The sequence below is a fragment of the Trematomus bernacchii genome, unplaced genomic scaffold (assembly GCF_902827165.1).
Source record: "Trematomus bernacchii unplaced genomic scaffold, fTreBer1.1, whole genome shotgun sequence".
Taxonomy (NCBI): domain Eukaryota; kingdom Metazoa; phylum Chordata; class Actinopteri; order Perciformes; family Nototheniidae; genus Trematomus; species Trematomus bernacchii.
The window spans coordinates 3,284,837-3,307,841 of NW_022988043.1; the positions used below are offsets into that span (position 1 = coordinate 3,284,837).

Consider the following 23,005-nt stretch of genomic DNA (forward strand, 5'->3'; position numbering starts at 1 on the left):
GATAACGACTAACGTGCAGACACATTTATTCACAAATAATTAATTTCAGTGAAAATGACCTAGTGTGTGCTCAAGATTTAGATACATGTAGTTCTCTGGGTGTACATTTTTGTAACACAGGAACGGACCCTGAAACCCTGCTCCCTCAGGGATCTGTACCAAAACAATACAAATTCAGTAGTATGCTCTTTCTCCTTTCGATATTGCACGATGAAAAATGTTGATTCATTGTGAAGGCCTAATTGAGACACAAACAGCACCCTATACATTTTGATAGGCATTGAGTTTCAAAGGGAAATATCCCCCTCTAACAAGTAAGGGAACAGTAGCTGTGTTGATGTCTAATTACATAGGAATGCTATTCCTGGTTGTGCGATACTGTATTTCTACTAAGAAGCTCCGAGGCAGATGATTGGACCCCCTGTGGAGCTGTGTGGAGGCGACGGGGTCTATATGTGGGAGCTTTGCATTACTCTGCTGTGCTCTATTACAGCCCTGCCACCTCTCTGTGCACCCATATTTTGGCAGCAGTGTTTGTTAACAGGACCTCAGTCAGCCGCTGACAAGGCACACAGCACCTAATAAAAATGTAACAAACATAATGGGACAAATTTAAATCGGCAAGCTCAGCATAGGAGACGTCGATGTTTGACACCTTGTGGCACCCGTTGTGCTGACTTAATGAAAACGAGAGGAGACTACTTACTACATGAAAACAAATAGATACTTAACTTATTTTTTAAGTGTGTATTGATGCATCCAAGACGGTCTGAAAAAAAACGTCTCTGCTGTTGACACTATGAGCAACTTTCATAGGAGAGAAGACAGTTGAAAATGCACAAGCAATCTGTTGTAGGTTGCCAAATCAGACTGCAAACTCTCACAGACTAAAAATAAACAATCTACAAAGAAGTATTTCCTTATGACTAGAGGAGACATCTGACAAGATTTATTTTATGCACGATTAAAGCCGCTTTCTCAGATATGTTTAGTCCTAATCATCTATATCTGGTCCCCGGAGTGCTTCTTTCCCCAACTTTCAAATGGAGAAGCTGTTTTAAGAAAATGGCTTATGGCTTCAATGCCTGCCAATAAATGACAAGGCATTTTCTTAGTCTTTCATCACATATTCTCCCCCTGCAGAGGCACCCCAGAGGCTGCTGATTCAGTGCCTGTTTATAGCCAGCAATAATGGCTTTCAAATGAGATTGCACTATAATGAATCGGATACGAGTGTGTGACCATTGATTTGATCTGTGTATTGTGGTTTTGTTGCTAACAGCCAACTACCATTTGTGTTGCTTTCTATTTCTTAACCTGAACAGTCATTTATATCTATGAGGTATCCGTTTTATTGGGACTTTTGTCACAAGCCATTAGTGGTCAGCAGCTATAAGAGACACAATGATTACATCAAGTGACGGAAAGTAGCCAAGTATAATTACTTAAAGGTAGGGTAGGTAAGAATGGAGAAACCAGCTCGAGTAAGCTAGAATTTGAAAGTACACAACCGAAAAAAATCTGCCCCTTCCTTCAGACTTCCTTACAGAGCCCCTCCTCCAACACACACGAACGCGCACATGACCAATGAGGGCACGAGTTAAGTTTGTGCACGAGATGGAAGGCTGACAGGCAGGTAGGCCATCCAATTATCTGCCGCAGGCCGAGGCAGATAATTGGACTTGCTTTTTACAGCACCATGGCTTCCACAGGCTTGCCAAAGCATTTAATTTATTCATTGCTATCGGGATGTTAAGAGCATTCCATGGAATATAACAAAAAGTGTTTCTGAAGTGAATTACCTACCTTTAAGTAGCCCCAATATTCTAGTTACTTGTGCTTTATTTGAGTATTTCCATTGATGAAACTTTATACTTTCATTCAACACCATATCAGAGCTATCTACAATCTTGATGACCAATTTTTTTCTGATAAACCAAAAGATTAAATGGTTACCTTGTTGTTTTTTAACCTTGTCTGACTAATGGTGACACCAACTTTGCAGCTGTTTTTGCAGCTTTGGTTGTCTCCAAAACAGTGTGCAGCATAAAGTTAGGAAAGATATCTCTATGTCTGACTCTTCATGCCTGTATGTTTAATATTGTCTACATTTGTGAGTAAAGCTGAAGCTTGTTAGAGTTGTACATATTAATATAATGTATATAGGTATACAGTTCTAGAACAAATTAAGAGACCATTGCAGCATTTTCAGTATCTCTGGTTTTACCATTTATAGGTGTGTGTGCATTTTATATTTGATTCTACTGACAACATTTCTCGTTGTTGAAATTCAATAGACACTAGAATGGAATGGCTGCCATACATGTAGAGATTGATATTCAAGAAAAATGTGGAGTGGTCTCTTCACTTTTTCCAGAGCTGTATTTATGAATACCTGACTAAAAGGTATTCATAAATACCTGACATATTGGTCTTAAGGAAAAAATGTACAGCTACAGGTTGGTTCTATACCCAATACAGTGTTTCCCCTAGGATGGAGTCATAGCAGCGGTGCTAAGGCACGCGGGCCCAGCAAAATGTGAGGGCGGAACGCAGGGAATTTTTTAGTGTGTGCGCGTGCGAAGTGCGCCCCGCCAATATGTTTCTATGTGTCTGCCAGCACAAGAAAGGCTCTTGAGGCCTAGTACATACAGTGGCAATGTCTCAAGATTTAGCAAAATACATCTTTATTGAACATACAGTAACACAAATACTACAAATCCACATAAACAATAAAAAAGCAAAAAGGGTCGCCACTTATTATTATTTTAATAATTTGTATATGGGAAAACACTGCAATATGAAAGTTTGAAGGCCATTGCTTCTTGCATACATTAGTCACTGTTGTTAATCAGCACACATAATGAAGCATAATGATATATAATTTGTCTTCTGATGCACTGCCTTTTAATGACAAGGACCTTTCGAATCCATCCCAGAGGTTCACCCAGTACTCTTTGTATTCACAGTGCGAGCATGGCACGTCGTCAGACATGTCAGCTTACAAAACACTTCTGTTCACATAAAACATGTACACATACACTCCCGTACGCACACAGACAAACATGCATATACAATGTGATTGCAAAAGGCTGTCAGTTTTATTGAAATCTGTTTGCAAACAAATGTTGGAAGAGTGTTCTCTGAGGGAGGCAAACGATTAAACAAACTGCATGCAGAGGACCAGCAGCACGTGTCTGGTTAACAAACATGTCAGCTGAAACACAGACAGTCACATACGTGCACACAACACACAGCTGCATCTGTATCACACACACAGACCCACACAAATAATATATTCAAGCTATATTTTAGTCCATCTTCCACATCATTTTTACAATCTATAAAGCCGTTGATGAAAGTACAACCACAGCAATAACAGTTATTATCTCCGCTCTGATGACAACACAGAATCTTCAGTCATTCGAACCAATTTTATCACAATCTTTTTAAAATTCAGCCTCTTTTCAGTGGAAGGACAAATGACATCCAAGGCAGCAAGATCAAAAAAAGGTTTTTTTAGAGACACTTGAAAGATCAAAACGTAGGGTCGCTCTCAAATGCACTCTTTACGGGTTGAAGAGAAGACGAATTGGCTCTCCAGGAGAGCACTTTTATCTTTTTCAACCTTTCTTGTTAGATTTATGTCAGTTTTGAGTGCCTCAATTTGACAGTTCTAATAATATTAAACCATTCAATTTTCATTAGCCAATACAACTCCCCCCTAAGCTTTATTCTGCACCATAACAGAAAGCCAAACTAATTATGTGGAGGGGGCAAAGAGAAAGTATTGCAGTGAAGAGCTGCCACCTGTGCCCAGATCATTTGTTCATTGAGTGGAAGTATAAAGCATTTTTCTTTAGATCTTTATTCAGAATGGATACATTTTACCATGTTGTATTGTTTGCCATAAATGTAATATATATTTGTTGTCTCCTGGTGCAGAATATCTTCTCAGTGGAGAACATCTCCAGTATGCTTTGCCTCTTAGTTATTAAAGGTAAACCACAACTGTTGTATTCTTTTGTCTTTATCAAAGGGTAAACATAGTTTTGTTTGTTATGTATTGCCTTGAGTGAAGTCACTTGAGTCTGTGTTTGTTTATTCTGAAGACAACTAATTTGAAAATAAAACTAAAATGGGGGTTAACTGACATCTGTAGTAGCTCCTCATCCCTGCTTGAGGCTCACTTCTCAATGCTAAAGTAACTGCCTGTTTGAGTAATGAGTAATTTGACAAAGAAAATGAACCTATAGAATAAAAAAGTAAATGTGAATTTAAAACCCCTTCCCCATCCTTTTATTATCCTTCTTCAGACAATCAACAGTGGTGTGTGAGTGTTCCTTTACTTCACTACATTAGAGGGTGAGATTTTTTGTACGGTAAATAACATTCAAAGCAAGGAACACAGTATTCTTGGAGAACATCTGCTCTTGTGAACTGTTGTGTTACTTGAATCAACTAATCTATCGTTAAAATGATGGCTGGCCGGGGAGCACAATGCACATGTAATAACCCTCGCTGGCTGTACAGTGACTCAGGCAGCACTGCACCAAGACAGAAAATAGAGCAATTTCCTTTTGTGCCGAGGTTTTTTTTTGTCTCGATAGCACAAGAGACTACAGGAGGAAAATATCTTTACAAATAATTTCCTTTTTCACTGCATGTGATTTGCATATGAAACATCTTATACTGAAATATAATAATGAATTATCAATGACATAATGATCCAAATTGCTTGCACAGTGATAGAAGAAAACATATTATGATAATGAGTCCAGCTTATACATTACTTGCATGTTAAATGTAATAACTTCAAATGCCTAACTGACTTTTTACCGTCCTTTCCTTTTTTCGACTGCCCTGCAACAGTGCAGAATCTGCTGGTGTGCATAAAATGTCTATATTCTTTGAAAATGACAAGGACTACCTCCTGCTTGTGATAAAACAGCATTACAGTATATATTATGATGTGATACGCTTTCTCAGCCAGAACAGTAAAGCAGGGAGATATCAAAGAAGGAATAGTGCTGCCAAAGAGTTAATCCTGTCTAATCCAGCTTTGTTCACAGTAATTTGTGTTTTCATGATGTCCTTTGACATTGACAAGAAATGTAAACACCGTCATAAGATGTTATCCTACTGGAAGGAGTCTCTGTTTGTATGTCTGTCCTTCGATTTACTCGAAAACTTTTTCTCAATCGACTTGGGGAGCGAATTTCAGAGGAGCCAAGTGCATTGTCGAGTGCAAGCTCTTGAGATATACGGCTCATATTTATTAGCAGTGAGTTATCCACACACTGCAGTGTATCGAGAGGGGACCACAATAAATTGTTCCTCCACCTACTAGCACGCAGGCTACAATTTGCTTGGTTGATGATGATGCGAGATTACAGTAGGGGATGCAACTTTGTTTTGGCAGGTGTATCGGTCAGTGTTGAGTTTAAGGTGGATTGGATAAGCAGTTTTAACGAGCCCATAATTATAATTCCATGTGTATTCAGTAAATCTCCAGAATATGTATACCTCTTGGTATTGATACGACTGCAAGATATGTAAACCTGTCAAAAATGTCATCAATGATATGTAATGTAGTAACAAGTGGTTGACGTATATCGCATAGCATCATTTAAACTAGATTTAGGGCACATGTACATTTTGGTTAAGGAAAGATTAGGGTTGTGAATGTTAATGATATGTCCTGTTGCAGGCTTCAATTTACTTTAACCAAGACTGCAATCCCTAACAATAACTATGTTAATATGCCTAAACAAATACTACACATCATCAGTGAACAAATTCAGCACATAAACTGAAATTATCACTTGTTTGTTGAAAAAATAAAACAGAACTTGGGTGTCACTACAGCTTTCTCCAAATGTATTTGCTGTATTATATACATTCAATTTCAAAATAAATTGTATCATCATCATCTTAAAATGTGATCCTTTTTTTGAGCATTTGGTGAACACTGTAATAATAACGCACACTTTTAATGTACCCATTATTGAGAAGAATATTTTTTGAGCATGATTACACTGAACTGGATCCCCAAAACTCGGCAATTTGCATCTGAATCATGTAGTTTTTTCTCATAGTGGACAATTATTTCTTATCGAAGCAAGAGGAGGAAGGAAATAGAATGAACTCATGGCAAAACGTCTCAGGATAGTGACAACTATTTAATGCTCCATGCCAAAATCCCTTTTAATTCAAGCAAAAATAAACTACAGTGACACAGAGGAGGTCTAATCAAATCAGAGCCCATCAGATGTAAATCAGCACGTTAATACAGAAATACCTCAGTAAGGCATACCACGCTGGGCATCCACAAAGCAATAAATTGGCCGAATGATTGCCTATTAAAAAAAAAATTAAATGACTTTTCATTGCACAGCATGAACTTTTAAACATAATGGATGAGAGGAAGGTGGAGAAAATAAGCATGTATATCTTGTTTCATGCTGAAACCGATGTAGAGCTATAAATATGAAAGACAGACATTTTGTTTTTCAATGTACGAAACTTGCAATCTAATAAACATTTTTAAGCTAAAGTGGCGGAAAGGTCTGTTTGACAGATTTCACGGGATCATAAGCTCATTCTGCATGCACGGCTACACAGCCAACAATGGCTAACGCAGAAGTGTGTAGTACACAGATGATAATGATGTTGTGAATATAGAGATCAAAGTCTTCTCTCTCTGGTGATTAAGCGTCCTAACAAATGCATGTATGAGGACAGCCTTATCACCTAGGACCACACAGAGGCCTTTCCATATCTGCCCCTCTCAGATGGCCAACCTGCGCCTGCCATGGCGCTACGCTGCCAAATAAAAACACCACAGGCATCGCCTCTGTGGCCAGCCTCGCCTGCAAATTTGCCTGATGAAAGAAATGTTTTTCAATTCAGGAAAGAGAAAAAAGTTTCCAGTGCCTTATCACTTCAGTACAACTATTTTGTAATTAAATGAAGCACGGGAAGGACATAAGTCTGGAGAATTTGTTTGGCTTGTTAAAACTTCACAGCTATTGTCAACTTGTTTACTGTTGCTAAGATTTGGGGCCTAAAGCACTCTCTGTGTATCTTTTTTGTTAGCCGAGTAAATTATCTTCATTAGTAAACAACTGGAAAATGAAAATAAGAGTGCAACAACCTTATATAAACATTAATATGTTTCATTTTAAAATTGCCTCTGTGCTTTTTGCCTTGCCTAAGCAGAAAACCCTCTTATTCAGCATGCGGCTTGTTTTCGTTTCACACAGGTTGAAAAATAGTCTTGACCTCGTGCTGCAGCTTTTCGGAAGGTTTATAAATGATCCAAACTAGTGTGATTAAGATCGGCTTCAGTCATTACATTAATGGACATGCATTTTAATTAATGACATCCTCATTTGCATTGCATTCATTATCTAAATCATTTTGTCTCATCTGTTCACTGTAATTACTACCCATCAGCAGCTTCACTGAATCAGGCTACTTCCCAGAGATAACCCCCTGCTTCCTGTTTTCACCGTTGAAGAAATGCTTGGTTACCTTGATGAGGGTAAAGGTGGATAGATAAAAATATAAACAAAATAACTTTAGAGTATAGTTTTTATGAAGTTAACTAAAACTAAAATGATTGCTGGGTTTGTTTACTGATGGTTTATAGCTCAGGCCCTGGAGTGGCCTTGTGAGTGTGTATGTGCAGACTTGTTGTCATTTGTTTAATGAAATGCAAGATAAAGATCACTTAACTGAAAAATAATGATTCAACATGTTCACCTATTCTCTACAGACCTCTCAGAATACAGGTAATAATAAGTATCACTTATTTAAAATAGAGAAGCATGCCTTTACAGATGTACTGTAGAAGATGTGTGGGAACAGAATCAAGCAGCCATCTTTCCTCTAACTCTCTCTGGTAACTCGTTTTGAATTCCAATGCGGCCAATCGAATGGTAAAGACATTCTAGTAGTCATTAGTGTCTGTTTACGCTTATGTTGTTTGACCACTCAGCGATCAATATGTATTTCATCGACAGCCTCAGAGCACGCAGCAGAGGAATTGCTGTTTACCTTGGTTAACAGGTCGCATCTGTGAACTGCAATCGAATCGTTATTTTAAATGTATTCAGTTGTAAGAATTCAGAGCAAAATAAAAAAATAAGTCAATGAGAACAACTCAATTGTGGTTATAATGAAACACAATTTAAGTGATCATGTCGAGCAGGAGGGAGAGTTGAGGACTCCCTGCTCTCACAGTCCCTGAATGTGATTCCTAATCTCAAGGTTTGCTTATAGAAAGACAAATGGATAATCAGGTTAGGCCACATTTACATTTCTATATATTTTAAAATGCAAGGTTTCTGGCATAATCTTTAAATGAGACTAAAATGACCAAAGTCTGAGACTGAAAATGTCTTCACAAATGAACAGAGAGAAAAGCATTCTTACCTGAGAGTAAACATCTCCACGGGAGAGAAGGCTGCCACGCTGATGAAAGCAGAGATGGTTTCCCTCTGTCTCATGGGTGAGGCTGGCACCAGGACCATAAAGTTATTATCCAGCCTGTGTTCAGCGAGGGGTGGAGGAGCGGGGTTCTGGTAGAGCCTCACACCCCCGATCCTCCGCAGCGGTGTGGAGGTGTAGGAACCAAACAGCCCCTCCTGGCTTGAGTGGATGATGTTTTCCTTCCTGGCCTCCTCTGAGTGGCACTCCCCCCCCTCTGTGGACTGCAGCATGTAGTACAGCTCCACCGGTGTGCCCTCAGACATCTCCAGGTTCTTCTGGCGGCCCGGCACTACGCTGGGTGGGCTGAACCAACCGGCCAAGGGCTCCAGCTCGGCCACGCACAAACCCAGACCCCCCTTCAGCTGGCAACTGCCACGCACTTCCTGGGTCTCATGGAAAGCAAACATGTGCACGCAGGGCAGCTTGTCGATGGCGCTGTAGTCGTCCCAGTCCCTGCCGGCAACATAAAACAGCACCTGGACCCTGGGCTTGGCCAAGTGAATCCTGGTTTTCATGATGAAGGTCTGCACCTTCCAGTTGAAGGTAAAAACAGAAGAGGCGGGAAATGTCCCCGGGGTCTGTAGGAGCTCTAACGGGACAGGTTGCTCCACAGACAGAGGCCCATAGCTGGTGTTGATGGAGGGCAAACTTCTGGCCTGGTAGATGAAGAAGGGCTCAGTCCGCGACATCAGGCTAGAGTTCCTCATGAAGTCCTGGTTGGCTTCTTTCAGGAAGAAAGCCAAGTCAGCGTTGAGCACCTGGTAGTTGACAGGCAGGTATGTGGGGATGGAGGAATATCTCTGTAGTCCTTCCAACACTCGACAGTTGGCTACTGAAAGACAGAAGAGAAGAGCTGAGTCAGGGAAAGCTCATACAAAACTTATGTGAGTGACGGCCATTAGAAGCAGTACAAAAAAAGAAAAATCTAGACATATGCAATGATTGCTATGACTGAGTTTTTCATCATAACTTAATTAAGGCTATAACAATCAAGCACTCTTTGCAACAAAAACGTATCCATTTTCTTTACAATTAACTTAGTGTATTGACTGCTTCAAGCTTGCTGCTGTATCACTGAAATTGAAATACAACAGCTATTCTAATCTTAAAGTAAAATGGAGGGGAGAAAAGGGGTAAGAGCTTTTGGCTTGGGTTGCGAGGATGAGACAAGCAAAAGTAAAAGTACTATTAAAGTCAAATCTAATGACACACATGTACAATGTTGTGATGCTCTGATAACCATTCTGTTATGGATACTTATCAAATCATCTATAGAAATAAACATAATTACAATTAAGCGCAGACTCCTTTAGTATGGGCTATTCCCACATTGGTTGAGGATCAGCAAAGCTCAGATAAAAAAAAATGTTTAAATCAAAAGACTTTGACCTTCCTCTCAAGAGCAATCTGCTGTGTGATTACACTCCTTCGCCACACCATCTTCTTTCTGGCTGCCAGAGGATTTCATTCCTCTGATCATCCATGTAAATCAATGCCCCGACAGTTTACAAATCAGACAGGGATTTGTGATTCATGATGGCCCTCTTGACCTCCGTGCTGCTGTCCCAGTGGAGGATACGAGGATGGAGGCAGGTCCAGACCTCCACCCAGGGGCAGCAGCTATCCTACGTAAAGCATCAGTTAGCTGCTTCAGAGTTAACACTCGGCTCTAGACCATATGAATACGACAGGGACCACAGACTTCTGAGCAGCTGGGAAACACAGAGCAATTTGTATTTTTACTGAACAAGCAGGATCCTTTTGTTGTTTGTTGGCAAGATGCATCGTTGTATATGTGGATTTTCACTGCTGACAAATGAAAAGCTTGATAATTCGGCAAGACAGAACAGTCAGGAACAAAGTCATCTCCTGGTCCCTGGGTAGTAATGTTACCCTCACTCCCATGTCTGAGCATTTGCGTTTCAAGTAAAGTGAAAGCAAAGTGCTCTCTCCACAGGACTGCGCACTTGACTGTTCAAATGTGATTTATTCTTTTCAAGGCCGACATAATGGACTGAAATGTGCTTAATTGTGCTTATACACACACAATATGGAAACAACAGGATTACATACATAGATCACTGATGTTATGTTACAGACTTTTGTCGAAAATCGATTTTCGTCTTGATATAATTGATTTAAAAATGTACCTTTGTGCAGCAACAAGCATCTACTGTAATTTCTTGAAGGTCTAACATACCCATTATGAAGAATGTTATCCAACCATTATAAAATACACTATTCTTAAAGGCTGCTCTGATAAAGCAAGCAAACTCAATGGGTCTATACGTTTTTACAATTCCAAGTGCAATACAAGAATAGCATCTGAATGAACATGTGAATAAAGATCTTATTTCAGGAAGGCAGAGTGCTTGTTTAACCACCATGTGTCAAAAAAAGAAATTTGTAAAAGTATTTGAGGTCTATTTAAGGCGCATCCTTCGTACAAATAACATCTACAAAACACTTTTATATCTTCACAAAATGTGCAGTCAATCTAGTGGAAGGGAAACGAGAAATACAAATTAGAGTCCTTGTATGGGCCAGGCTCAGATTACATTTAAAGTAGCTTCAACATTTCATTAATCTATGCTTTGTTTTTTAATTAAGACATTCAAATCATGGAGCTTTAATTGTGATTATTTGAAGACAGTCTGTTCAGTGTATTTCAGTGTGTGCACTACTACAAGTAGTTGGGAGGCAGTTTGTCTCCAAGCGGCAGAAGCCTTGTTTAGAAACAGTGGGAGTATCACAAGACAAATAAACCTGGATATCTCCAAACCCAGATCCAACAAGATCAGAATCAGCAAGCCTTTGTTATGGATTAGAATTAATAAATCATACAAAGCTATTTCAAGATGAATTGCTCCTTGCTTTGTTCTGGGAAGGAGAAATTGAAAACAAAGTAAACCTACTTTTCAACTAGTCTGTTTTTCTCTGCAGAAGAGTGTAGCTTTGATAACTGGAGCCCTTGAATATTGCTTATTTTGTAATGGGCTCCTGCTGTGGCCCCAGTACAATTTACAGCTTTTACTTAATTGATAAAATATGTTGCTAAAACGATTTCTGGCAAGAGATATGAGAAGATTGATATTATTGATGTTGTAAGTACAGTGAGTCCTTCCGAAAGTCAAGGAAGTATTCTTAAATGGTTTTTATTTACAGCACCCTATTTCCAGTATACGCTTCATCATCCAATGTCTAGGATCCTTAAATGCCCATAACAATAATAATAATAAATGATATTTATATAGCGCCTTTGAAGGGACCCAAGGTCGCTGTACATGGTGGACAAACAAAACAAACAGACAATCAAAGGGCAAACAATAAAGGAAGCCGGGGGCTTGCGGACAATATGCTATGATGCATTTCCTGTCCCCTATTTATATGCTACAGAACTTTTGGTTACTATAGGTTGATATTGAGAAACAGCCCTTTTGAAACGGGGCTGAAACAGAGGGGTTTATGGGATGCTACAATGCATGATCGGTTTGGTATTTCGAACCAAACACTTGGGACATGTTTTGTATATATCTGAGACCTATAATATATTGATGAAAAACAGTATAATAGGGGACCTTTAAGATGTAGGACACACCGAGAGTAAGTACTTCTAGATTGCTGCATGGAGTCAGGGAAGTGAAAGCGCTGTGCTAAGTAACAACAGTTGAGAAAATAATAATTCAACTGCTTTATTTTGCTGTAGTATTACTCCATATTTCTGTTTAATATGTATGAGTCATTGATTACATTTTCAACATCAGATGTATGGAAGTACAGACTGCAGTTTTGCTGTGGAAGCATCAAAGAGGTTAAGAGATTCGGACTTCTGTAATACGGGTGGAGGGGGGGGGGCTGCACGTAACTTTCAGCTGGCAGAGAAAAATAATGGTGATTCAACTGAGGAAAATGTCTATTTCAGCATACACTTTATGATCCACATCATGTATAATTAAATGTCCCTATTGTGTGGCATTAAATTGTAAAGCGAGCATTATGCTGAGCCAGATGAATTCAAATGTTTGAGGCTGTTTCTTCATTCCTTGTTTCTAATAAAAAGGTTTTTTTCCGTCCTCCTCTTCACATGGAAACGCTGTAGAGGCTGTGTTTTCCGCAAGGTAAAGCTGACATTCCCGCATTGACCCCTCAGTGATTTTTAGCATCGAACAAATACAGAGGATGGTTGCTTCATTAAATGTTATTGGTGAAAGAGCATGATAAAATTATCAAATATGAAATAAGTATTTTATACTGGGTAGTGGCAAAGTTGGTCTGATGGTTTATCCACCATTTTGTCCTGGACTGTCAGACCATCAACAATACGATGGATTGAGCATGAATCCTGCAACTTTAGTGAGTCCCTGTTTTTTCATTCATGTTCACAGATTCAGTGCTACTGGACCGCCACAGTCACAATATTGCCACAATATTTTGTCCAGACATTCACTTTTCCCAGATGATGCATTCTAATGTCCTTAAAGCTCCTTTGACCTAGCGCCATCATGTGATATACAGTATGTTGTTTGAGGAGAATTACTCACTTTGACTTTAGTTCTGGCTATATCACAGCTCAGTGGAAAACAATCTTAGAAAGTGGTATTACAATCTCAGTCAGCACTGGTCTAGTTTCCTTGTAATCTAGTTTCTTAGGCAGTATATAAGCGCATATCATGTAATAGCCTAACAAATGTTTTAGTTCCAATTAATTAAGTTGTCACCCTAATATATCTGATGCCACTCTTGCAGTCAATTTAAGTTTTCGTGTTTCTTAGGTTAACAGTTTTTCTGTCAGACACGGCTGTGGTGAGGTAAGCGGGGGAGAAAGACAGGTCTCAGATGAGTGCTAACTAGCCAAGCAGCACCCCTCCTACAGCCAGCCTCATACAGGCTCACTCATCCTACCACTGGGGCTCCACGCTAAGATATGTTGAGCCGGAATAGGACTGGCGGAGCGAAGAGCAGCCTTCACACTCGCAGGATCTGAGTAAATGAAAAGCCACAATAGAGGACACCGGGGAAGGAGAGGCGTGCGTTCCTGCTGTCCACTCCTGGCTGCTATAACACAGGTGGACACAGAAGTGAACGGCTGCCCGGGCGGCTAGCTTGTCCGTTTCCTGTCTTTATGCTTCATCACACACGTCAAGAGAGACAAGAGATAAGGAACATGACAGAAAGCTCAATAGGAAGCGACAAAAGTAGATGGTGAGCAACAATGAGCAAAAGTACAGTAAGAGAAAAAAACGTTGGTTTCTGTGATACCTGGATTCTATTAAGATATTCAGTTTGTAATCATCTCGTAAACAATGATCACATACAGACAAGTTCCTCCTAAGCAGTAAAACAGCAAATCAAATCGCAAAGCGGCTGTTTGTCAAGGTTTAAAATGACACTCCCTCTGACCCTCATCCTGACCCTGAAGCATTCAGAGATTTGTCATGAATGCCAAACAGGACAGTCCTAAACATGAGGGATGACGGAAAGCTCTCTGGTCCCATTGAATTACCCACATCATATTTCTCTCCATGTTCAATTAATAAGGGCTATTGAATTTGTGACCATGCGTCAAGAATAATAATTACAATATTTCCTTCAAGGATCATTTGCAGATGATTTATGCTTTCGAGCCACCAAGAAATCCAAGAGAGAGGGACTGGAAAAAGAATCAATACATGACACAGTATGGTATTACTTTATGCCAGCTTCCATAGAAAAGAAATCATTCAGGCAGATAGAGGTCGGTGGAGTCCGCCTAGCTGATGAGTAAGAGTCATGGAGGTAAGGCCGCAATACCACGTTTGAAAATCTTGTAAGGGAATATGCTACACAGGGTGTCCCTCTTTATCTAGAGGATGAGCTGAATTCAATTCACATTATTGCTCTTGATTAAGGGTCAGTTTAAATTACCGTGTGTGTGTGTGTGTGTGTGTGTGTGTGTGGTGTGTGTGTGTGTGTGTGTGTGGTGTGTGTGTGTGTGTGTGTGTGTGTGTGTGTGGTGTGTGTGTGTGTGTGTGTGTGTGTGTGTGTGTGTGTGTGTGTGTGTGTGTGTGTGTGTGTGTGTGTGTGTGTGTGTGTGTGCTGGCAGACTACTGAGGGACCGGGTGTTTGTTGCCGTGCCTCTAATGGATGGCCACATTTAAGACGCTAAGAGCTAATAAAGAGTAATGGGCCTGTGGCTTCACTGGGGAGGAGGAAGAGCTATTTTGAGTTCATGAGAGAAAGCATCATCTCGGGAATTAAAGAGTATCGACCGATGAAGAGTAAACACCGCAAAGCCGTGCCGCTGGCCTATTTGGTAAAGCTGTGGATGGAGGAGATGAACCCAAATAGGCTCCGCTGTTAGTGGCTGGGAGGGTCAGCGGGGATGTCATTAAAGGATGCTGAGATGGGCCTCCAGGTGCTGCGAGGAGGCCAGATAAGTCTGGAACAGTGTTACCACAGCAGGAGACTGCAGACTCCGTGGCAAGAACACTGGGCATCCTGGGCATCCTGCAGGCAGAGAACAACACCTCCGTTGTGCCATCCGTTGTGCCATCCAGTGCACATGGCTGGAGGGGAAAAGGGGTAAGAGCTTTTGGCTTGGGTTGCGAGGATGAGACAAGCACATATCTGTGTGCAAATCAGTATTCCCGTGGCCGCTCCGGACTTCTCCAAAACATAAACTGGTCTCCTTAATGAATCTCTTCCCCTCACACTGGCCTTTATTGCAAAACTATATCGTAAATCAGGCTAAATAGAAAGGGGCAGAGTCAGTCAGCCTCTTTGTGAGTGCAAAGAGACATTTAATAGTGAGTGAGCTCTGTCACGACGGTGGATACACATCCAACCAGGACTTAATGGCCACCGACTGATGAGAGCTAGGTTGGAAATCATACACAATTACACAGCAAATAGGATTATAAGTGAGGATAACATGCCTATTGATCATAATCAGTGTATAACTGAATATTATAAATTCAGATCTGTTAGTGTAATTCACTTTTCAATGGTCTTTAAATCTTTCGTTGGTCTACTCTTTGAGTCTTATCAACAGGAAATTATGTATAAACTGTACTAAATCAAGGAACCAAGACAAGAACATTTAGAGAAAATTGAACAGAAGCGAAGCACATTGATTGTGGACGGTGATGCCTGTCTGTGATTTCGCAGGTTGAAAATGAAACACTGCGCCTCTGATGAGTGTGAGGAAGAAGCTGTTTCCTCTGATAATGAAAATGGGTATGAATCAAGCCAAAACATGCTTTTCTCCATACTACGCATCAGCAGAAATGTTCCCAAAGACAGCGAACATATTCAGAGTTCAACTGTGGTCCACTCAAACATTCTCACAAAGAACTGTTGTTGCCTAGATTTAGTTAAAGCCTTTATCCCAAGGCTTTAGAGGGTTAGCTGACGCACCTTGGGACGATAGCCGTAAAAGTTAATTAAATCAGTTTGTATAGTTGGTATGGAGGGAATATTTTCCCTTAAATCCCGTTATTTACAGCAAGGTGTGAAAAACAGAACTAGTAAATGAAAGTTCTGAAGAACAATGCCTCTGCATGCTTAAGTGCCTCCTTATCCAGCGCTGCTCCCTCCCCAAATCTACTGGTAAACCTCTCCCCAAGGTCATCCACACATAGGATGATACATTCTGCCTGGAGCTCTCCTGACAAGGCTGAATCCCTATAAATGCAGCAACACTGCGAGACTTGGCAACACACTGTTTATGAATCTAGTGTTGTCTTGACTCAGAGTTATTTTCAAAGCTTTTTCTTCTAGGCTCTACAGCACCTGACCTTAGGTTTAATGAATAGAGGATAATCATGATGATAATTGACACTGATTGGATAATACCTTGCAGTAATATTAGACTGCAAATGTGTAATATGGGTGTCTTCATTTGAAACTGAAAGGTGCATTCGGATAAATTGCTGAGCAAAATTTGGGGGCGATACGAACGTATTCAAGTCAACAGAAAGATGATGGAGGAAAACAGGTGTAGATTCACTGCAGAGACTGTGAACTGAGGGAAATATGTGTGTGCTTCAATTGAATATTTTGTCTCATCTTAAAAGATATGAAATTACGTTAAAAACAGCCGGAAGTAAAGGGAATGTTGGAAATGTAACCATTGAAGAGTTTCTGATAAATTACAAACTCAGTGTATGTCAGCTGTCAGTCAAACAAAAGCATAGAAACGTTTGTTCTGTGATGTTACAGTTATACTGAAATGACTGGATCGTCAAACTAAGAGGAAATCAGCCGCTGGATGTTTGTGGCTAATAATTATGGACGGCAAAAACGTTTGAGCTATTAAATCCATACTTATACAGAAGAACCACATAAGTCCACATCAAACAATGGATTAATTTGAAGTGCTTCTGTAAAGCTCTCTCATATGAGATTTGACAGTTGGTAGCCAAAAAACAAAAGCTGAATCCTGCTACTACTCTACATTCTCATTCTGAATATAGTGGTGGGTTTTTTTGTGAACTCTACCGCTGCTATTAACTCTTTCACTTTGATACTTAGTGCTTTGTTCTCCATAATGTGGAAGTAGAATACAGTTATTAAAGGGGCTCTATTATACTTTTTGAAGTGTTCCTTTTCCTGCATAGTGTTAGGTTTTTGTCCATGTAAATAGTCTGCAAAGTCTAAAATGTATATGAAACGTAGTGACATCACTTTGTCACACTGGCGTTTCTATATGCTAGAACTCAAACACAATGTAGTGGGACACCTAATGGGTGGGACATCTCTAAGCGGTTGACCAATTCAAACATGTAAACATGTAGAGGAACAAAATACAAATACTAACTCTGAAGTAAGTGTAATAGTAGTTCAAAGGTATGGGGCAAATTCACCTAAACTTTGGATTGTGTGGCTAACGCCACTAAGTAAATTGAAATTGTGTATTCTCAAAGCATCCACAAAAGGGAGAAATGCACCCCTACTGTATCTGAGCTTCTAAGCAAATAGTGTCTTGGTGCTCCTGTGCTATTTGCACATATTTAAATCAGTTAACATGCACAATTGGCCTCTTTTTATGCAAATGAGCTTCATTGCAAAAACAGTCCAAGATCAGCGCTAATAGCCACACACAGCAACAGTGAGATTAATAACATCTTCAGAGAGTTGGTTGTCAGAGAGAGACTGTCCTGTTAACATAACACAGGCTAATAAGTCCCACCTATTGTTCCTCTCCGTCACGTTTAAATTCCTTGCCTGATTTTTTGAGGAATATCTCTGAGCCTCGTCGGTCAGGACCTGAAGCTTCTGATATGAAAAATTATTTTGTTATCACTTTGCCATTGTCCACTTGCCTGCTTTGTATTTGGTGCAGAGTAAACATTTGTACTTTGCTAAATGCTTAATTGCAGCTACCTTATCTTACAAAACTGATTATGTTGCCCGTTCGCCCGGCTCTGCTTTTGGCACGATACTGCATACTACAGTTAAGACAGAGGCCAAATTCTCTCCATTAAAGGTGGGGTAGGTAAGTTTGAGAAACCGGCTCGAGATACACTTTTTGTTATATTCCATGGAATATTCTTAACATCCCGATAGCAATGAATATCTTAAGTGCTTTGACAGAAAATCCGTAACAAAATTTCATCTGTGGAAGCCGTAATACTGTAAAAAGCACGACCAATCATTTTAGCCGGCCCGGCTAAAATAACTGGATGGCCTACCTGCCTGTCAGCCTTCCATCTGTGCACAAACTTATCTCGTGCCCTCATTGGTCATGTGCGCGTTCGTGTGTGTTGGAGGAGGGGCTCTGTAAGGAAGTAGCAGATTTCTTCCGGCTGTGTATTTTCAAATTCTAGCGCACTCGAGCTGGTTTCTCCAAATGTACCTACCCCACCTTTAAGTGTTAGTGTAGCATCAAAATTAGTTTTGTTTTACTAGTTACATAATGTGGCCGTTATGATATGTTCTTTTCAACAGTGCATCAATTAAATATCTGTTTATTTGTTATTGTTTTTAGGAATGTAGTGACTACAATAATAGCAACAGTTGACTCTGCACAGATTCCACCTGATTCTCTGTCTTTTCACCTTTGGAAACAGGTCATGGTCGCTCCATTCTGCTTTACCTGATGGTTGCACATTCTGCACTAAACTATACCAAGGGCAAAAGAAAAGAGATTTATGTATAGAAACACTACAAGGTATATTTAGCCCCTAAATCCAAGCACTGTTTGAATTACACCCATGAACTCATCAGGATAAATCACCATTCTCTCAGTCGCTTTGGGTTCTTAATTCTCCAGTGGTGTGCATGTACATCAATACATATTGCAAGGTCACGTAATTGTTTTAACTCGTTGGAAAATATGAAAAATAGGATTTTCCTTTCTCTCTACAGAATGTCACTGCTTTGTCCCTTATGAAAATAGCTTTTAAGCTCCAGATGGACTTATTTTAAATCTGCTGTTTGGCCTCAAATCTGTCAGAGTGGTAACTAACTCCACAAACCAGATCTATTTTAGGCCAGGGAGATAGAGCTATTAAAGCAAGGGGGGTGGGGGGGGGGCATTGTTTCTATTTCAGTAAATATTCTATTCTATTCTATTTCTATTTACTGAAAAGGCCTGTTCGTTTAGAAGAAATATTTTCCAAACGGAAATGCGGCAAGGCACATTTTGTTTACTAAAAGCCTCCCTGTCCGGCTGCCAAGCTTAACTTTACTTCAATGACTGACAGCAACTCACTCAATGCCAGCAAACTAGAAATCCTAGAAGACTAAAGCGATTAGTCTCGAGCCAGCCTTTCAGAAGTGGGCTTTCTCATGTGTTGACAAATCAGGTAAGAAAACAAAGGCTAATTATAAATGTTGTTCTACAAGCATTTTTGTTGATGCAGAGCTGCTCTGCAGGCTGGACAAAGAAAAACTCAATGAATCCTCAATAGGCAACACTAAAGCACTACAGGTTTTTCTGGCTTACTGATGTTAGACTAAACCCCTGTGGAAAGTAAAGAAGGGAGGGGGCAGCCAATATTATGAAGCCTTTTAATCTGTGGAAAAGGAAAGTAAAAAAAAAAGTAGTCTTGGCATATTTGATTAACCCTGTTAGCCGTACACCTTGCTGCAATATGAGGATTGTGGGAGTTGAAAGTTAGTTTTGAAAATAACGTTTCATTGCAGACTTTTCCCCTTAAAAGTGTTTGCCTGTCAACCTGCAAAATACTTTCATCAGCTCCGTTTCAAATGTCTGGCTGGAAAAATAGGTAATAGAGCGGGAACAGCTCATTGCTTTTGAAGATAAATAGCTTCATTTTCAAATATAGATTCCTACTCAAATATATTCATTGTAACATTGAAAACACACAAAGACTGTTACATAATGTAAATACATAGACATTAAGGTCTGTGAGCAGTGTTAAACTACTGATGATAATATTGATCTCTGGCCTTCTTAGATATCTTCACATATCTTCCACAAGTTAAACATCTCTAAAAACCAGTAAATACTGAAGTGGGAGAGTATATTATCATCCAATCTTTATCCTCTTATGCTGCTGCAGTGAGGATGCTCAGACTCTATCAGGCAGCTGAGGTTATGGTGCATCCTGGTGTAAAATATGACTAACTGTATAACTTTGACACAGCTACTTCCCTTCATAAATTAGGTGATGCACTGAAAAATGTGCTATAAAAACATCTTCATGTTTTATGTCTTTTTAGGTTTTATTTGCACATTTTTAAGAATAAATGTCTAACAGAGACATAAAAATAGAAATAAAATACACCTGCAGGTGAGTTATAAACCCATTACAGGCATATCAAAAACCTCACTTAAAAGAGAGAAGAAATATATTAATACAAAATATGTACAGTGTTGCCTAAAAGTGGTATGACCGACGTCCCAAAGACAAGACTTATTCAATACTTAAATAGCTGTTTAGTGGGAGATTCAACCACATCAGCATGACCTGAAAGATCATTTTCTCATTACATGCAATAGCCTTTTGGGGCTGTTAGTAGTACTGTCATTTGTTTTCAATTCTCCAAACCAAAGATTTCAACATTTCAGTTCAGTGCACTCAGAGTTCAACACTGCCTTATTCATAAACAAACCAAGCATGAAATCACATAGACTGACAGCTAACTCGCTCATTGGATGAGTGTGGTGATTTGTCAGCAGCACTACATACTGTAAAACCTGTGATGGGGAACAACAAAACAAACCTTAATCAGATGACTGACAGCAAGTCATTCAAAACTTTACTGTGATAGAAAGCTTGATTTAGATCCCCTGGTGGTCTGGACCAATATGAGCTAATGAAAAGTCAGCGTCCGAGCTGCAGGACGATGTAGAGGGTGAATTTGTCTAGATTTGCTTCCAAAGAAATGCCACATAATGCATATCCTGTCAGTGGTCCACAAAGCTCACAAGTGAAGCAAATGTGAAAGTGCCTTCAACCTGCATTCGTTTTAACGGACTTAAAGGTGGGGTAGGTAAGTTTGAGAAACCGGCTCGAGATACACTTTTTGTTATATTCCATGGAATGCTCTTAACATCCCGATAGCAATGAATATCTTAAATGCTTTGACAAAAAATCCATAAAGAAATGTCATCTGTGGAAGCTGTAATACTGTAAAAAGCACGACCAATCATTTTAGCCGGCCCGGCTAAAATAACTGGATGGCCTACCTGCCTGTCAGCCTTCCATCTGTGCACAAACTTATCTTGTGCCCTCATTGGTCATGTGCGCGTTCGTGTGTGTTGGAGGAGGGGCTCTGTAAGGAAGTGGCAGATTTTTTCCGGTTGTGTATTTTCAAATTCTAGCGCACTCGAGCTGGTTTCTCCAAAATTAACTACCCCACCTTTAACTGTGCTTTCTTCTCACTTGATTTACTACCCCAGTAAACATTTTCCTAAAGAGTTTATGGTCTCTATCTCTTGTATCACCTGGTCTTCAATAAAGCATGATGTTCCTAAGTTAAGGTGCCATATAGATAAATCAACGATAAAGCAGGGTTTACTATCCAAATGTCTTTTCTGGTTTAAAAAAAACCAAGACGGCGACTTCCCAAACCCATTATAGAGACGGCCAAAACGCCAAACTCAAGGCTTCAAAACCAAAGTCCGTAAATCAATTTATGGACGTCAGTGTGACTTCTTCACCTTCTTCCACAGTCTCTATGCTCACACATCACACCATAGTTTGACTGGAAATGAAAGCCTGAGAAAGGATCACGCTCTACCTTTGTGATTGTTTGTTCTGCACCATGGTTTATACTAGCAGTATTTAAAGCAGATTGGATAGACAAAAGCCCTGGAGCAGGTTCAAATAGTCTTGCATTTGATAGTTTCTTAGGTGATTTAAATCAGCATATAAATTAAAAAAAAGATGTGGAGGAATATCTAATCAGAGTCATTCTCTAAAATTAATGTGATCAAACTCTACTTTAGCACAGAGTTCTCTGGATTACCGCTGCGTAACAGCATCGCTCTATATCATTCAACATGAAGAGATATACCAAAAATAAATCACAAGTTCACTTCGCAGTTCCCTCTGTGAAATTGTGTGCGGTTTCAGATTCCTTATCAAATAATTGATGGAATTCTTCTATACCCTAGGCTTTCAGGTTTTTTGTACTTCATATGCTTTGGTGTGAGAGAACCTGTACATTCTGGGTGTGTGGTGTTTGTCTCAGAGGTAAGCTTATTTAGTTGACAGTGCTTTATCACAGCATCTGAAAGTTATTCTTCCCTTCTCATCCATCTTCATTCAGCAGGAGTCTACTGTCTCAGAGATCAAGCCACCTCTATCCGCTGGCTAGCTCACAATACATTTCCAGGCATATTTCTCATTCGGACACAAGTTGCTAAGTCGACATGCAGGTTGGATCCTGAATATTTATTTGAAAGAAACCACTCTTGGCTTCCATCTCTGAAAAGACCAGATAAGTGCACCTGACATGCTGAGTTGTTTTAAAGGTCCTTTACTTTATCATGCTGTACTTTCTCTAACTGCTTTCCTCTGTCCTTTGCCATGGATATTGTTCAAGTGGTCATGCTTGCATCAAGAATGCAAGGCAGCACTGTTTGTGTGATAAACTCCACATCCTCTGTCAAAGCAATATGCGCAAGTGTTAGTTCCAGATAGGCTTTAAAAAATACAACCCGACAGATTTGAGAAAGTATCAACTGGTAAAAAGTAGCAAAAAGCAGTTTCTTCACTCTCGTGGGCTGAATTAGCCTTCCTACACATGGCATGTGCAATTAGGGATGGAGCGCTGATTACATCACTCTGACTTTCAGCCATTGCCTCAGTCCCAAACCATCTAATTACGGGGCCTTCACGCAAGAACCTTTAAGGTTCTCTAAGAATACACAGCATGAAAGAAGGGCAGTAATCAAATGCAACCCAGCAGCACTTCTTTGCATTTATCTCTGGCTTGTATAGGGCAATAGGTCACATGTCCTCTGAGCGAATCATATCAAGACATCCATCATACTTTCACGTATCGTTAAGCTAAATCCCTTTCAGACCCACAAATATTTCCTATCTAATCTTAG

The 23,005-nt window shown here is 39.9% G+C and overlaps 1 protein-coding gene across 1 annotated transcript in view; it reads right to left on the reverse strand.

The window, feature by feature from the left end:
- The window catches only part of si:dkeyp-14d3.1 (transmembrane protein 132C), a 120,940-nt gene that overhangs the window by 88,861 nt on the left and 9,074 nt on the right, over positions 1 to 23,005 (reverse strand). Inside the window, exon 2 of the mRNA XM_034117676.1 lies at positions 8,440 to 9,328. Within this exon, the coding sequence (XP_033973567.1) occupies positions 8,440 to 9,328 (889 nt within the window). The remainder of the gene's footprint in view (positions 1 to 8,439; positions 9,329 to 23,005) is intronic.